The sequence below is a fragment of the Magallana gigas genome, chromosome 2, assembly GCF_963853765.1.
Source record: "Magallana gigas chromosome 2, xbMagGiga1.1, whole genome shotgun sequence".
Classification (NCBI taxonomy): Eukaryota; Metazoa; Mollusca; class Bivalvia; order Ostreida; family Ostreidae; genus Magallana; species Magallana gigas.
The window spans coordinates 14,770,777-14,786,631 of NC_088854.1; the positions used below are offsets into that span (position 1 = coordinate 14,770,777).

General features: G+C 31.3%; 1 protein-coding gene across 2 annotated transcripts; it reads right to left on the reverse strand.

The window, feature by feature from the left end:
• Positions 1 to 7,093: 7,093 nt before the first annotated feature.
• On the reverse strand, positions 7,094 to 12,857 carry LOC105342256 (uncharacterized). 2 transcript variants are annotated; one of them, XM_011449147.4, is made up of 4 exons: positions 12,717 to 12,857; positions 8,722 to 8,884; positions 7,636 to 7,843; positions 7,299 to 7,544 (listed from the first exon to the last, which is right to left on the reverse strand). In XM_011449147.4, the coding sequence occupies exons 2-4, from the start codon at positions 8,821 to 8,823 to the stop codon at positions 7,510 to 7,512; spliced, it is 345 nt and encodes a 114-aa protein (XP_011447449.2). In that variant the 5' UTR covers positions 8,824 to 8,884; positions 12,717 to 12,857; the 3' UTR covers positions 7,299 to 7,509. The 2 variants fall into 2 exon arrangements, with proteins under 2 accessions (XP_019928521.2, XP_011447449.2); XM_020072962.3 differs by lacking the exon at positions 12,717 to 12,857 and having other exon boundaries at positions 7,094 to 7,544; positions 8,722 to 8,985.
• Positions 12,858 to 15,855: the final 2,998 nt, after the last annotated feature.

Sequence of the window (15,855 nt, forward strand, 5' to 3'; positions counted from 1 at the left end):
TAAATTAATGATTTAAATCGATTCCACTTATCAAAACACGAATTTCTGTCCCCATTAAGGATCTAGAGGGCTGGCCCCTAAAATATTCAAACATTTGTATCTCAAAAATGATCAACAATTTTAAATAGGTGTAAGCACAAAAATTGGTAGTATTCTTAAGACCTTTTCAAAGAAATCAAGAAAAAGGGACTGGCCCCTTAAATTAGGGGCCAGGGCACTCTTAAACTCTATTACAAATACTTTAAAAACGATAAAGATTTTGTAATGCAATGTAGAAGCAAAGTTGTTGATCGTACCAATATCTATTAGAAAAAAAATAGCCACGTCCATTTATTACGTAATTAGGGATTTTTAAGGGCCAAAGAACTTATACTTTGACGCAATATAACTAGAGAAGTAGAAATATTTTGTAAGACATCATAGAAGAGAAAATGTTTGAATTAATTATTTAAATCGATTCCAAATATCAAAACACGAATGTCTGTCCCCATTAAGGATCTATAGGGCTGGCCCCTAAAATATTCAATCATTTGTGTCTCAAAATGATCAACAATTTGAGATGGGTGTAAGAACAATAAATGTTAGTATTCTTAAGACCTTTTCAAAGAAATCAAGAAAAAGGGGCTGACCCCTAAATAAGGGGCCAAGACACTCGTAAACTCTATTACCAATAACTTAAAAACAATAAAGATTTTGTAATGCATTATAGAAGCAAAGTTGTTGATCGTAACAATATAAGTTTGTAAAACTCATAGCCACACCCATTGATGACGTAATAAGGATTTTTTAGGGGATTAAAACATTAAATCTTTAATGTGCTGTATGTGAAAGTGAGTGGAAATTCTGAAATTTCATTGATATTTTAATGGTATCGTTTGAAAAATTGAACGGAAGACCTCCTCGTTACTCGTAACGAGATCGTATCTAGTTATTATTATTATTATTTTTTTCCACAAATTTTGTGCACGAGATTTCTCGAAAACTATTCGACCGATTTCGACCATTTTTTCAGAGAAGATGAGTCTTGATGTAAACTTTATACGTTTTTGAGATTTTTCCTGTCGGCACTTCCGGTACCGATTTATCGGCCATTTTGTACATTTTTACGACCTATTTTGTGCAGAGCTGATCTCAGAAACTATCAGAGATATGACTATGAAATTTTCAGGATGGGTAGTCTATAGTCTGAAGTTGTGCACTATTATTTTGTTTTACGCCAGTGGCGCCATTTTTTGGAGCTCGCCTAGGCACGAAAATTGGGTACGAATTTTCATTCAAATTCTTCATACGTTTTCATCTGTATCTTTTTATCAGTTGATATTTTGTTAAGACATATATAACAAAAATAGTAGATAATTAAACGTTCTTTCCAACAAAATCAAGAAAAAGGGGCTGGCCCCTTAAATTAGGGGCCAAGACACTCGTAAACTCTATTGCAAATAGCTTAAAAACGATCAAAATTTTGTAATGCAATATAGAAGCAAAGTTGTTGATTGTAGCAATATTTATCAGGTAAAATCATTTTCACACCCATTTTAACGTAATTAGGAATTTTAAGGGGCCAAAGTACTTAAACTTTGATGCAATATATCTAGAGAAGGAGACATATTTTGTTAGGCAATGTAGAAAAGAAAATGTTTGCATTGATGATTCTAATCAATTCCACTAATCAAAACTCCAAAGTCTGTCCCCATTAAGGATCTATAGGGCTGGCCCCATAAATATTCAATCATTTGTATCTCAAAAATGAACAACAATTTTAGATGGGTGTAAGAACAAAAAATGTTAGTATTCGTGAGAACTTTCGATTGAACTCAAGAAAAAGGGGCTGGCCCCTTAAATGAGGAGCCAAGACACTCGTAAACTATATTACAGATAACTTGAAAACAAGCAAGATTTCAAACATCTTTGGTACTTAGCCTTTTTTTACAAAATTGATACCAGCGAGATTTTAGTCACTGTAAGTGATTGAGACACAAACTTTTATAAATGATAGACAATCGATTGAAGATATTTTTAACGGGTTTTCTTTTGTCAACCGTCACTTCCGGTACTCACCAGAAGAGTTCAAACAATTCATTTTTTTCACAAGTTTAACTGATTATCTTTGGTGTTTCATCTGCTATGATTAACAGTAGTGTACACTAAACATATGTATAAAAAACCCTAGCTTTTATTTTCATAAACCTCTTTTGTTCGTCCGTTTTCGGTCTCGAGACAAAAAACCTAGATTCACCAAGATCGCAGATTTGGCAGAGAATATCGATATTTCATCGTATCATATGAAAACAAAATCGGACGGAAGACCTACTCGTTACTCGTAACGAGATCTAGTTATTATTATTTTTTTTCTTCCTTTTTTTGTGCACGCGATTTCTCAGAAACGGCTCGGCCGATTTCAATCAAATTTTAGGATGTGATAGATAGTGGTCTGAACTTGATTGGAAATTTTTTGTATTGATGACGTCACATCCGTTTTTGAGATATTGAGATTTTTCTAATTTTTATAGGGGTATTTTGTCTTCTGTTGTTCTCCTAAACGATAAGAGATATTAAGCTCAAATTTTTACGGTAGGTAAAGGAAAGATTGAAGTTTTGCATGATTGTTGTTTTGTATGTTTAACACTACTGGCGCCAAAGCTCGCTATGGCTCAAAAATTGACATTAAAAAAGCGTCGTGAATTTTTGTGCTTTTCTCTCTTTATCTCTTTTCTGGAAAATATTTTGTTAAAACATGTAATGTAAAAAAAGTTTATATTTACAAAACCTTTCTGCTGATATCAAGAAAAAGGGGCTGGCCCCTCAAATAAGGAACCTAGAGGGCTCTAAAGTCTCTTACCCATAACTCTTTACTGAGGGATATTTTGTAATAAATTATAGAAGCAAATATGTTTATCTTACAGATATGAAGCCAAGCAGTATAACAATTTTCTCATATGTTACGTAATTAGGGATTTTTAGGGGTCAGAAGTCCAAAACTTTGACCACCTATATCTCAAAACGGAAAAATATTTTGAAATGCAGTATAAAAGAAAAGATGCTCAAAATGATGTACTTAACACCATGCAACCTAAAAAATTTGGTTCAGCGGCCCCAATAAGGAGATAAGGGACCGGCCCCTAAAACATTCTTTCTCAGATATCTCAAGAATGGTAACGAATTTCTGAACACTTGTTGAACAAAATGTCTTTATATTTAAATGACCTTTCATTTGATACCAAGAAAAAGGGGCTGGCCCCTAATATTAGGGACCTATAGGGCTCTAAAGTCTTTTTACTATAGTTCTTTACCTAGGGATATTTTGTAATAAAATATAGAAGCAAATATGTTTATCTTACAGATATGAAGCCAAGCAGTATAACGATTTTCTCATATGTTACGTAAATAGGGATTTTTAGGGGTCAGAAGTCCAAAACTTTGACCACCTATATCTCAAAACGGAAAAATATTTTGAAATGCAGTATAAAAGAAAAGATGCTCAAAATGATGTCCTTAACAACATGCAGCCTAAAAAATTTGGTTCAGCGGCCCCAATAAGGAGATAAGGGACCGGCCCCTAAAATATTCTTTCTGAGATATCTCAAGAATGGTAACGGATTTCTGAACACTTGTTGAACAAAATGTCTTTATAATCAAATGACCTTTCATTTGATACCATGAAAAAGGGGCTGGCCCCTAATATTAGGGACCTAGAGGGGTTTAAAGTCTTTTTCCTATAGTTCTTTACCGAGGGGTATTTCGTAATAGATTATAGAAGCAAATATGTTTATCTAACAGTTGTGTAGCCTAACATTATAATGATTTTTCTCATGTGTTACGTAATTAAGGATTTTTAGGGGTCAAAAGTCCAAAAATGTAATAACCTATATCTCAAAAAGAAAAAATATTTTGAAATGCAGTATAAAAGAAAAGATGCTCAAAATAATGTACCTAATAACATGCAACCTTACAATTTTTGTTCAGCGGCCCCAATAAGGAGATAAGGTCCGGCCCCTAAAATATTCTTTCTGAGATATATCAAGAACGGTGACGAATTTCTAAACACTTGTTGAACAAAACTCTTACACCTGAAACAAAATAGTATCAGGCACTTAAAATGAAGATCCTCTTTTCCTGTTTTAAATCATGTATAGCTGTTAAATAGCAAAATCAAGATCGAACATAAATCTCAATTTCTAAAATCAGACGGAAGACCTCCTCGTTGCTCGCAACGAGATCGTGTCTAGTTTCATATATTGTTGTGAACCATTCAATGTAGCGTAAGCAACAAAAGTAAATTGGAACCCCTTCCTAGAATCATAGAAGAAATACAATTTGAGAGTAATATCCTACGTGATTATAAAAAAAAAAACATAAAGTACTAGTAACCAGTAAAAAATTATCAGAGGTAATAATATTGAAAATAATGGCAAATGACGAGTTTTACCTTGAAACCATTCGCCATGTGTTTTATATGAAAAGGACAATTTGAAATACATCAACTTGCATTCCATATTGCTCAGATTGTTTCTGAATACGATTAACCAAAAAAGTTCAATCAATAGATTATTCAAGAAGATTGTCATATCCTTGGGGAGATTTGAGACATCTTTTCAACTGGTGTTTTTTCTCTCCTTGAAATGAAAGCATGTGGTAGGCAGTCAAGTTCCAACACCTTTTGATGAAAACAAGTTAATTTAATTTTGATCCTTCTTTTATTTGATTTGATATAACATAAAAAAGAAGATATCAAGCCATTCATATGCTTAAAGATAATCAAAAAATCAAAACAATTCTTTCAAGATAAAACAGATATGGAAAATATATTGGGGAAAAAAATTGCTACATACACTTTATCATAGAAACAATCGAGGGATGAGACTGGTAAAATGATAAAAAAAAAAAATCTTTGGGTTAAGAAATGAATAACTGTAGAGCCGAGATTTATTAAAAATCTCATCAATCAAATGTACGAGCTAACACTTTACTTTATTATTCATGCTGACAGTTTTATTTTCACTCATTTAGTTTGTTACAAATTATCAGCTCTTATTAGTATCCCTTCTTAGAAATTCTATTTCAGGTGGCCAAATCACTCATTGTCAAACGAGTTTTTAAAACATTTTTCCGGAATAATATTGGAAGTCTTATTTTCTTTTTTCAAAAAGGAAGCTTTTAAGTATACTATACATATAATTTTATAATTTTTTTTTTCAATGTATATCTTTTGTTGAAACACAGTAAGAAATATTTTCGAATCTTTCTTTATTCTTTATGATAAGAGAGCTAAAAAGGAATAGGTTTTATTGAAACAAATAAGAAAAATTTAGAAAAAAAAACCACGATATCATTTGAGAACCGAAAAAAAATTACTGCCCGAAAACATGTTGACCCTTACATTCTTTGGCTCTGTGAAGCGTCCTGATTTGCTCGAAGCCAGAGAAAAAAAAATCAAAATAAATTCAGATAGGCATGATATCAGTATGTAATACATAGACTTAAAATCTGTCAACCATAACCGATGCAATGATAAAGGCAAAATGTGCTTACCGGTGAAATTTGATAGGTACACACTTGAAAGGTTAAAAATTGCTTCATTTGATTTTTTGTTTACCTTTGTTTGAATTCAGATAAATTTTATTCCCATTTTAGATAAGCACAACCAATCAAAAAGTAATATAAGAAAATCTAAATCCAAAATCTCTTGGTTTTTTTTATATATAAAAGGTCTACGGCCCTTATAATATCAACATTCGCTGAATTCGTTGACTGGAAGTTTGGAGTCTTATCCGGAAATATACTGTCACGTACATGTTTATACATTTATAAGCTTTTAAATGAATGCATGTGATTTCGATACAATATGTTTTCATATGTTTTGCATTCACAATGGATGTGTTTTTCGTGATATTTAATATATTTCAATCTTTAGAAATGCTTACAATATAAATGAAATACATTGTACATATAATTAGAAAAAAAGCATGTGTCACCGACGCGTGTGTTTTCATTTACCCTTTGCACTAACGTTAACAGGTACTAGTACTCGGGTCAAGGAATGACCATTGGTGGTTCATTAAATCTCTGCTGGATGACAAGAGAAGGCCATCGAGGCGCGGGTCACGTGTGTAAGATGGATCGTCATCTGTAAAGATGACACATTTTTTGATACAGATGACGGCCATAGCTGTCATTTTCTAAATAGGTGGAATACTTTCAAAATATTTATGGAATATTTGTCCTGAAGGTTACACTGTAACGGTTTAAAGGACCTCGTGTTTGGTTTCAAGAACGGACGACAATTTACTACATAAGAACTATTTATATTTAATAATGACATCCGTTCAACTGGATTGTTATAAACCTATTCCTTTACGATCTATGTTAAATCAGTTTTTAAATATATTTTATTTCTAGTTCATTTTTTTATCAATTATAATGATTACACGATCAAAGTTATCTATTAATCATTGGTTTTCTGTAAATTCTCTGAAACAAATTTTACTTTAAGATTATAAACGAGCTGTAAATTTCTAATTTAATTAAGACAAATGAATCCGGCTCCATGTGAAAGAATATCATTGTTGCATCATGCAATCACTCTTACAGACAAACGCCACACAAATAAATTAAAGCCAAATTAATTTATCAATGTTTATTGGAATTATTCATGGAAGCAAAAAGAAACAATGTTTGAAAAAATATATATTTATAGATAATATGAAAACATGACTCGGAAAATTTGAGCACATATAGAATGTCTTACAATAAAACCACAACCTCAGAAGCGAGATACTAGTAATAAATATATACATGTACAAATACAGGTGATAAATAGAATGTAGGCAAACGGCCTATTCGTAAGAAATAAATTAGTGTAGTTGTGAAAACAATGAGGGTACGGCCGGTGGAAAACATTTTTCATCGTCTAATTCAGGCGATATGTCAAAATATATAACAACATTACATGGCGTCACAAGGAACTGACCAAACTAAATAACAAAAACCTAGAAGGTATATAATGACCAAAAACCTGCATCTAGTCATTTGGAATGACAAAAGTCAATGCTACAATTTCTATATAAAAAAGATGTCAAATATAAAAAAAAAAAAACAGCATTGCGACAAAAACCCACCAACTATATCATTCGCAATAAGGCAAAATATGTAAAACAAAATAGGGTTAATACAGATACATATTTACCAACGATTAGTTTGATATGTCGATGTTTTTCTAAAGTCATCAAGACAGTCAACATTCGCTTCATGCAAGCGTGTGTTCCGCTCTGTTCTAAAAGGAAAAGGCTGGACAACCGCGAACGTCGTTTCCGGAGAACAGAAAATAGACTCCCTTACATTGTCCTGCGAAGCAGTCTTCAGATTTGCGAAGAAATACAAAAAAGAATAGCTTGAACGACGCAGCGAGGACATGGTGACAAGGATCACGTGACAAGAACAACAGACGTTGACATCACCAACAAAAATGAACACAACCAAAACCAATTGGGGATGGTTCGGTGGTCCAGGGCGTTATGGGTAATGGTTCCGAATCGCAATTGTCAGTTCTGCAATAATTACAAAAAGTATGAGAGAATGTGAGAACAATTTAGAAATCAGCTTGATAATGTGGAAAAATTGTAAGATTCTTGTATTTACCTTCTTTCGTGAGTGCGCCGTCGCCATTTACATCACCCCATTCAATGTATCGTCTGCTTATTTGGTCAGCCATGTAATCGTCGTATTCAAAAACACTTTTGTAAAAATCACTAATGTCTTGGTGGGTAACAATACGCGCATTTCTAGCAGTACTGTCAAAGATATACTCTGCTAGAATGTGGGCATGAGCATCGGATTCAGAGTTCCTCTGAAAATAATGAGAAAGGTCAAACTCTTTAAAAATATTATTATTAATATAAATAAGTACATATATATCAAATACATTCATTGCACTTATTGTTCATTTAAAATGTTCGACATTCGACACTAGATTGACGCATAGAAATTCTAAACTATTATAAACCAGTGATAGACTAGAAGAAAATAAAATCAAATTAAATCATCAGTTGTAAAAGATAACAGTAAAAATTTTAGTTTTGAAATGAAATTGCAAAAGTTCTAAACCCGGGATTTTATTGAATATTAATGTCAACGTAAACATATTAAGAAATTTGCTTTGCTTTTATTTAATGATGAAAATCAACAACGACTTTTGCGCAGTTCTTAACCAGAGAAAATCAATCCCTAAGTAATGAGTTTAAACCTGAAGTCTGCCAATTTCAAATTGACTCAAATCTACAATTTCATAACTTTTTTAAAATTTATAACTATGCTTTATTTCAGTTCAACAACAATACCCATCTACAAAAGCCAGATATCCAGGGTATTAGGATAGTTGGCATCATTATAATAATAACGAAAATAACAGAACAAAAGTAATTTATAACAGGTTTGTCAAACGCTTTACCGTATTTTTAAACAAATTCATGTTTGAAAATTCTAGCATGATATCCAAATCCCATCATGATACATGTTTCATATACAATTTCATAACTTAAATTGGCAAACAAAAGTGTCATAGTCTTCCAAAACACATGGATACTGCATAAAATTGCTTTTGTATTTCTTAATATCATAAGAGATTACCAGTATATAAATTATAAAAAACAGAGACCATAAATATTTGGAATTCAACAGACCTATAATCAAACAATCTTGAAAGACAAGAACAAATATAAAACATACCTTTTGATGTGTGGCATTTCGTTTAAATATGTTATGCAATGGTAACGACACAACACAGCATAAAGAGTAGAAGAGAATCGCCGTTCCAATAGTCCCCTTCATGTTTTTTTCTTCAAAGTCCTTTATCTCGAAGAAAGTATATCTCACTCAGTTGAACAAGTTACTGTAAATGACAAAATATCAAGTGCGACACTTCAGTAATGAGTAAGTGTCTGTCCATGGAAATATCTTTTACATCAATACTCTCACAGTTTTTCAAATACTAAAGCTATTTCATGGAATGAACCATTTATATACTTTTGTTATTAAATTGATTGATCGCTATAACGGCTTGGAATGAAGGACGGCCTTTTGGGGGCTGGGCTGGAGATGTTGCCAGTGATGATCTTTGGATTACAATGCCGACCGAACCCCATCCCACGCGGATATTCTCAGACAATGGCTTCTACTACAAATAGCTGTGATACCAATGCAAGATGCAGCATTCTAGTTCAACCAACTTAAGTGACTTTTCTTTCACAATAGTGTCAGAATTACTGTTAACAGGTTTCGCACCCAAACGCCTTTCATTGACTGGGTTCAATAAAAGGATATTCATTCAGATATGTTCTGGGTTGTTATGAATGAAGGCCATAACGTTATTAAGTCAAACTTTGACCGGTCTCCCGCTAGACGAATGATGTTTGTGTTTTTATTCCTCTGCAAAAGAAAGTTCAGTTGCACTTAAAGCACCGGTAGGTTTATTTTTCAGCGATGTAATGGTCCGAAAAAAAATATTTGTTTGTAGAACCCCTGGACATATTCGCATTCATTATCAGCAACAAAATAATTCAGTTATCATGTGGACGCATTTTTCTCCCATCACTCCCGACAAGATTATCTATCATAGACTTGTGGGGAATGGATTGTTTGTTTACACCTAATTGTCCAATCGGAGAAGCCAAGAGGTTAACCTCTCAGAATTCTGGATGCCAACAGTTTGGTACTGAGGTCATCGTTGAGAAATGCTCATCGACTGTTTACATGTAGGAATTTGAAAGTTCAAGGAGAAAATGCTACCATTAAAAACGAAAGAAAATGATGTATTAAAAAAAGTAATTGGAAAGTAAATTGGGCTTAGGGTAAAGTTCTAGCATCTTTATTATTCTCGAATATTCAATTTAAGATACAGATTTTAATAAGATGGTTTATGTGTAATTAATTTAAGTCATTAATTTAAATCAAATTAAGAAATATCACTTTGAATTTATCTGAAGAACAAATATATCCAAATTTTCTCTAAAGAAATTTTGGAGTCGTACATGAGAATTGCTTTCGTTTTGGCAAGTTAATTTATCATAAAGAGAGGTAACTCTGATAACTTCCCCAATGAAAAAGAAAAGTGAAAATAATTTTAAAAAAAATAAAAATAAATCATGCTGAAAAACGAAATACACATCAAAATGAGAATACTAATATATAGTTGCCTCTTGACTTAATTCACACTGATTAACACATTGTACTTGTCAAACTCGCTGCATTGGCTTTAGGCATAGGGCGGCAAAGGGTAGTCATGGGAGCACCTCAAAAGGAGACTTTAGAGCGGAGGCCTGCAACAATAGTTGTAGGAGAACCAAAAGAAGATTTATTAAAGCGTAGGTCCCCAACTTGTTGTTAAAGAAATACAATAGGAAGGGGTCTAAATTCGGATATTTGCGACGTGTAGCTATAGGAAGTTAAGAACGGAGGCCTGCGACAAGAAGCTGTTAGGAAACTATAGGAAGGAATCGAAAAGATATATAGTATAACGTAGTATTCCGCGTCATGTTGTTAAAGGGATAACTCAAAAAGGAGATCTTAAACAGAAGACTATGATTTGTCAATGAAGGAATACAACAGGAAGAGGTATTCAAACAGAATTCTTAGACATAGTTATAAAAATACCACGGGAGGTCTGAGTGCAGAAGTCTGCAAAGTTTAGTTGTACTTAAAGAAGAGGAAAAGAAGATGTGTCTGAGCAGATGTCCGCATGGTGCAACATCATAAAAGAAAGTCTATGAGCGAAGGACAACGATGCGCAATTATAGAAATACATGTAACGCAAGACTGCCTAGAACCGGGTATATTAATGACAATACCACAAGAGAAGATCTTTCAGTGAAGTTACGCAAAGGGTAGTCATAAAAGTCATACCGGATATCCGATTATTTTCGTTTTTTTGCGATCACTTTCACATTGGGAAAAGTACACTAAGCTCACTTATTTTAATAAAAAAAAAGTTGGTTATCTTGTGAAAATATGCCTTCTCATAGAGTTTTTGTAAGATAGTGAACGAATAAATGGTGTAGGAAAATGGTTGAGATAAAAGAGTAAAAAGCATTTATGAGTTGACAATAGAAAAATCTGTCAACATTACAGAATCCTTCATGATGTAATCGTAGTGTTTTTACATCAGTTTTCTTCCCAAAACAAAATATTCCAACTTTTAATAAAAATATCATTTTTTGATAAACCCACAAATTATAATAAATAAATGAATGAATAAAAAATTAAATAAATAAAACATGTTCGTACCTATTGCCTTCATGTTGTAATTATAATATTGCATATTAAAGACCTCAAGCCACGTTCAAGATAATAGGTTGATCATTTACATATGTTTGTCACTACAGGCATTACACACTTTAGAAATGAGTAATAAAAATAGACTGTACTAATTAGGAAATTTTTTTGCACAAATGCTAAATATTTTTTTATGTTATTATGACTATTTATAGAAAAGGCCGGTTAAGTCAGTACCTATGTAAATAATATATCCTCTACTTTTGATAACTAATTTTGTATATATTTTATACAGAATAATGTAATCTTAAGCCGTGTTACAAATGGTCAGTGAATTTAATTTTACTCCAAATATGATTTATATACTTTGGAATATGTAGTTAACTTACGGGGTTTTCTTAATTTGATAAGTAAAATTTTTTTTCATCTAACAGAGCCTGCAATTTATTTCCGCTTATTTAAAAAATAGGAGTTCAAAACTACGTTCTAGTCATTAAAATTGTGAATTTCAATTTCTACTGCAAAACATAAAGTTTATTTCGCGCCAAAAGTACCATTTAATAGAGAAGTAAGCAGAAAATAAATTCGAGTTGAGTGAAATACAAAAAGAAGCAATTTTGCAATTTTATGGAAAAATTAAGTACTGTACATAGTTCATGCAGATCTAAGTATTATAAGAAAACGCAAATGAATACAATGATTTTATGTTCACCAATAGATCACAATAAAATATTTTACAAGAAAAATGCATATTGCGTCTTTAGAGTACATACTTATGTTTTTATTATTAAAACGAGTAAAAAAATCAAAATGGCAAAAAATATCTATCACTCTATTTTACAATGTATCTTTTTAGTTAAGAATCTTAAAAACATTTACTCAAGGTCTAGTTTTATGTGTAGATACTATAACTGTGTGATAAATATAAGTTCACCATAACATATAAAGTGCAAATACTCTCAGTTGATGTGAACAACCTATAGTTCAAAAATTTTTAAAATAACTTTAGATGCAAAAACCTAGCGTTTGCTTTATCTGTAATTGTCAGTCAAGTGTCAAAAGGAACAATTAATCTTATATTTAACATGACAAGGTATGAATACTATAAACCAAAATATTTGATAGGAGTCGTGTATTTTTTAAAATGATAACACAAAACAGTTTTCAATAAGATTTGTTTTTCATTTTTAGTAAAGATATCAAAACATTTCAATAATTTATTATAACTTAAATTAAGATATTTGCGTGGTTTAATTATGCATAAAAAATGAACTAAAACAGAGGACTTTAAAAGAAAATTAATAAAGCATCGTTCTTTGTAAAATTCTAGTAACAAAAAAAACCCACAACATTTTTTGCAAAATACCATAGGAAATAGCATCTTAATAAAGAAAATATATAACAGAAAGCTGTACGAAATACCTTAAATATTCTATGAAATTTATAGTATTTACCTTTGGTACAAGACACGTGCTGCTCAGATGCAGTTGTCAACTTACTGTCTACACTCAAGCTTGAACTTGTCTATTTACAGTGTTTGTCAGAGAAACTTCGTGTGAGTGTGATGTATTTGTATACAAATGTACGACTTGCAGACCAATCGCGCACTAAGACCGTTTGTCATAATGTCACGTGATATTTCATCGACATCATATTTCACGATATAGCCATGATGATGAAATGGACAAGCGTCAAGTATGCGAGCTTAAAGAAGACAAGTGATGAGAACTACAGATATATAGAATCATATAGTTGTAAAACATGCATTGTCTCTTACCGTGTTGTGGTTTTTAATAACCATCTTGCTATAAAGAAATAAGTACAGTCATTTATCTTTTCTTCAATGATGCGAAACTCAACAAATTTACGCGGAATATCTATTTAAAACCATTTGTATTCCTCCTTACACTGGTAATACAATTTTCATATAATGAAAATCTAGCTTTGATTTTTGATAATTAAACAATGAAATGCTTGAATATAATTTATGCATGTATACAGGAACCAGTGTATACTGTATAATTTAAAAAGCTGTTTAAGTTAAAACCCCGGCCCTTTTTGACCGATCAAGATACCATCATAGCTTGTTTGTTTCCATCAATTCCATAACGTTATTATAAAATTGTTTGTCCTTGTTTCGGTTGTTAAAGTGATATCTTCGACCTGTTAAGGAATTAAAAATTAACATATTTTACTTTTGTATCGAAAAATGCAAAATAGCAAGGTAGTCTTTGCGATGGGACTAAATGCGAATTTTGGACATTTTCATTTTTTGTGTAATGCTTTGAAGGTTTTTTATTTCTCGTAATGACTGACCAATGTTTGGTTTTGATTTTTAATGATTTTGATTACTTTGAATTATGAAGTGTCTACTTCAAAAACAACATGTTTAAAGGTACCGCGACAAATCATTAACACAAGGCCCATTGATACAATACGTTTTTATTTCTTGTATAAATATGAGTATGAATGAATACCTTAAATTATATTTCAGATTTCTATATGTCTAAACTTGGAATGTCATAATTTCGATACAATATATATCGTTCGTGATACATTTGAATGAAGAATATTGTGGTAAACTTATGATGCTTTTATCATGACCATTGAGATCTTGATTTACATAAAAATTATTTATCAACTAAATGTTTAACTATAAGGATGTAATAAACTCTTATGACAACAACTAGTTAATACTGTAGATGCTAGTTAAACTGTAGAGTCAATTTCTTAGAGAAATTCAAGTCTGATTTATTTACAGTATAACACATAGCCATGTATTAATTTGAGATCACTGAGTTGATTTCAAATGTCGTCTTTTTCGTAATTTTGTATATTAAATCAAGGTGGGTGGATTGACATTCATAATTATATTAAAAGGTTTATTAATTAAATTTAAATAGAACCTGTTGATATTTCCTGCTTTATCTGAAAGAATTATAATTGATTATGCTAAATTAACTCTTTTCATTAATATCTCGATTTAATCACGTATATTTTTAAAAAATAAAAATCGCAAAAACAAAGAACCTACATGTAATAGTTTAACACTTTAGTCAATTCTAAATCCTTGACAGACATATTCCAACATTTAGTTTAAATAAAGAATAAGGAATCATTCTTTGAGTATTATGAGGTGATTATTTCTGTCGAGGCGTGAGCAAATCCAATAAAGCTTGAAGAGCTTTATGATAAATTTGAACACGCCCCGACCGAAATTATCACCTCATAATTTTCAAAGAGAATGATTCCTTATATTTATATAATTTTAAGCCATTGTACGATTAAATATTTAGATATGAATACGCAAACCCCGCTGGCGCTCAAATTATACGTCATTTGAAGTTATGGGTTATATAGTACAAAATCGATACGTTGTGTTATCACAGGCAAAGACACTGGAAAATATAACTATAGCTAAACAGATGACATGCGCTCTGCAAAGTGTATGCCAGTACATTTTGTGTTTGTAATCCGTTCATTAGTAACCTATTTAAAAAATATATATATATATAAATTGTATATGATTTTGGCAGTAGTTTTTTAAATGATATTATAATCAATTTTTAAAAATTGTCTTAAAATGAATGTTAACCATAAATGAAATAACACTTCACACAGATTTTTAGGCAAGATAAATGCAAACTATCTGCTTTGTATGAAAAGATTTATTGAATATAATATTTAATCTATGTAAACAAAAAAGTCCATAAAATTGATTAAATCACACATCGTCACACCACAATAATTTTGTGGATACTTGTGTGACGAGGAATAAATGCAGCTGTCTAAACAATGAAAAGTTGATTGACAGTCAGACAGACGGTTATAACTCATCACTCAAATTTAGATAAGTTATTATTTCATTTCTACTCAAATGTCATTAATTGTTTTGTTTTTCTTAAGTCTGTGAATTTGTTTACGACAAGGCTAAGAATACATCCGCACTTGTATTTCGCTAAAAGTATAAGTACTGAATACACCAAAATGAGGTGCATCCGTGCTATTTTTAATATTTATTTTTTTGATAGTATTGAATTTTGAATTGAATTTATTGAAATATTCTTCAAGTACTGTTGAATATAAAAATATATATTCACTTTGAGTATATCGAATAAAGCAACTATTAGAACACACATGAAGTCTTTAACTTAATCTTGGATAAACATTATTCATCACCGTTATAAAATCTCAACGAGTGCATTGTACTTTTTTATGACTTTTTAGGGATATTCAAAAAGTTAAAGTTCACGTCGTTGTAAAAAAAAAAAAATTAAAATGACACTAGCGCGTTGTAGAAAACCCTTAAGAAATATTTATGAAAGATAACTGGTACTGCGTATTCTTAAATGTGATAAGCCTTTTAAGCTTAATTGTATATTTTGTTAAGGGGCATACTTTATACACTGTGTTTCCCCAAACTAAAAATAGGACAATTCTTGTTGTAATCCTTAGATTATGGATTCTACTAGGTCAGTAGGTTTATGTGACTATAATTAAGACTTTTATTCAGAAGATTGAAAAGGAAAAAAAAGACATCGGTTACAAATGACTCCAAGTCATTTGATTTTTTTTTTTGGTGATATGTACTCT

What these genes read in the sequence shown, in the direction of transcription:
- LOC105342256 (XM_020072962.3), bottom strand. Translation starts at nt 8,823, where the DNA reads ATGAAGGGGACTATTGGAACGGCGATTCTCTTCTACTCTTTATGCTGT. An exon ending in GAAATGCCACACATCAAAAG is followed by an intron (nt 7,844 to 8,721) that starts GTATGTTTTATA and finishes CATTATTTTCAG; the next exon opens with AGGAACTCTGAATCCGATGC. An exon ending in CGGCGCACTCACGAAAGAAG is followed by an intron (nt 7,545 to 7,635) that starts GTAAATACAAGA and finishes TAATTATTGCAG; the next exon opens with AACTGACAATTGCGATTCGG.